Here is a 1,637-nt window from a genome sequence, read left to right as displayed (position 1 = left end):
ATATATAGATATATGTATATATATATGTATATATAGATATATGTATATACAGATATATGTATATATAGATATATGTATATATAGATATATGTATGTATATAGATATATGTGTACATATATATATGTGTACATATATATTTATACATATATATATTTATACATATATATGTGTACATATATATGTACATATATATTTATATGTATAAATATATATATGTATAAATATATATATATAGTTATATGTACATACATACATATCTACACATATGTATATTATCCCACATAAACATTATATAGAAGCTCTAATATTATATATGCTTCTAAAGCATTTGGATGAACTGGCTAGTTTCTCCACTCCACTGCTGCTGCTCTTGCTGTTGGTACGCAGGCTCCGCAAACTCAGCGTCATCCAAAATTCTCAGGATGTCGAGTTGTGCTCGGCTTTTCACCCTTCCTTTGAGACGTCGAAGCTTTGGCACAATGCTCATAGCAAATAGTTTATCCTCATCTTCCTCTTCTGGTTTTTCAAGAGCCTTCAAGATTTGTTTATCGATCTACAACAATGAACCTCAAATAATACATAAGAAACATAAATAAATAACAAACATATAAAATAAATTAGAAACATAGATGAATGAGTACAATTTAGCAGTAACAGATATTTCAATATGGACTACCTCATCTGCCTCACTCTCCAACTTGCTAGCCTTTGACCATGGTCGTTTTCTAGAAGAGGTATATTTAGGTTTAGCAACTGGACCAGATGACGGAACAGTTGATGGAGCTGATGGCGAAACAGGTGATGGAGCTGGAGATGGAGCAGATGATGGACCGGGTGATGGAGCAGAGGATGGGTCAGGGGATAGAATAGGTGATGGAGCAGATGACTCAGATTGCGCTGATGTCACAACTCCTCTTTGTTTGATGTGCGTGAAGAGCCATCGATATTGCTCATATTCAGAGTCTTCACATATTATGTCTTTTAGTCCAGACCCAGAAGGCCCTGCTCTTGCTCTGACATATCTATGGAAAAGAAAATAGTAACAAGTGACCACAACCATACTTCAAATACATATACTTTTATTTTACTACATTCACTAACTCACTTAGCTGATACACTTCCCTACCGTACGTGAACGCCTTATTTATTATTAGTATTACCAAATAATAATACATATACACAAGTGAAAATGAAACTAATTATTTTGAATCATTGTCACGCTTTTTTCGCATCGATTTTGTTGTCAACAATTCCTAGTAATCACCCAGCATGCCCTGTGCTAGTGTAAACATGTTAGAGTTCATGTCATCATCTTTTACTACGAAATTTTATTAATTTTTTTGGTCTCACCAATCCTCGTTCGGAATGAACGATAGCATTTCTGGCACATTGCCACCGATGATTTCATTCTCTCTGCCACCTGATTCCACGCATTTAATTTAAGTCTCTGGTTTCGAAAGCACTGGCTAGATTTATTATATATAGCCGGATATTCTTGAATTATTGAGAGCAGTTCAGATGTATTCATTACTGCCCCGCTTTCCTCTCCAATGTCTACATTTTCCATCTCCATTTTTACTGCTGCGTATTCCACTACGCTGATTTCTCGTAACCAATATTTCTCGACCGTTTGCAT

General features: G+C 34.8%; 1 protein-coding gene across 1 annotated transcript; it reads right to left on the bottom strand.

Annotated features, from left to right (window-relative positions):
- Positions 1-320: 320 nt before the first annotated feature.
- On the bottom strand, positions 321-1,637 carry LOC137404833 (UBX domain-containing protein 4-like). The gene is made up of 3 exons (XM_068091061.1): positions 1,390-1,637; positions 678-1,023; positions 321-554 (listed from the first exon to the last, which is right to left on the bottom strand). Exons 1-3 carry the CDS (start codon positions 1,635-1,637, stop codon positions 321-323), a joined length of 828 nt encoding a protein of 275 aa, XP_067947162.1.

This window comes from Watersipora subatra, chromosome 9 (genome assembly GCF_963576615.1).
Source record: "Watersipora subatra chromosome 9, tzWatSuba1.1, whole genome shotgun sequence".
Lineage (NCBI taxonomy): Eukaryota > Metazoa > Bryozoa > Gymnolaemata > Cheilostomatida > Watersiporidae > Watersipora > Watersipora subatra.
This window is presented reverse-complemented; position numbering and strand designations above follow the sequence as displayed.

Coding starts and splice junctions, on each gene's coding strand:
- LOC137404833 (XM_068091061.1), bottom strand. CDS start 1,637: ATGCAAACGGTCGAGAAATATTGGTTACGAGAAATCAGCGTAGTGGAA. Junction 1,024..1,389: donor ATGAAATCATCGGTGGCAAT/GTGCCAGAAATG, acceptor TCTTTTCCATAG/ATATGTCAGAGCAAGAGCAG. Junction 555..677: donor TGGAGAGTGAGGCAGATGAG/GTAGTCCATATT, acceptor TCATTGTTGTAG/ATCGATAAACAAATCTTGAA.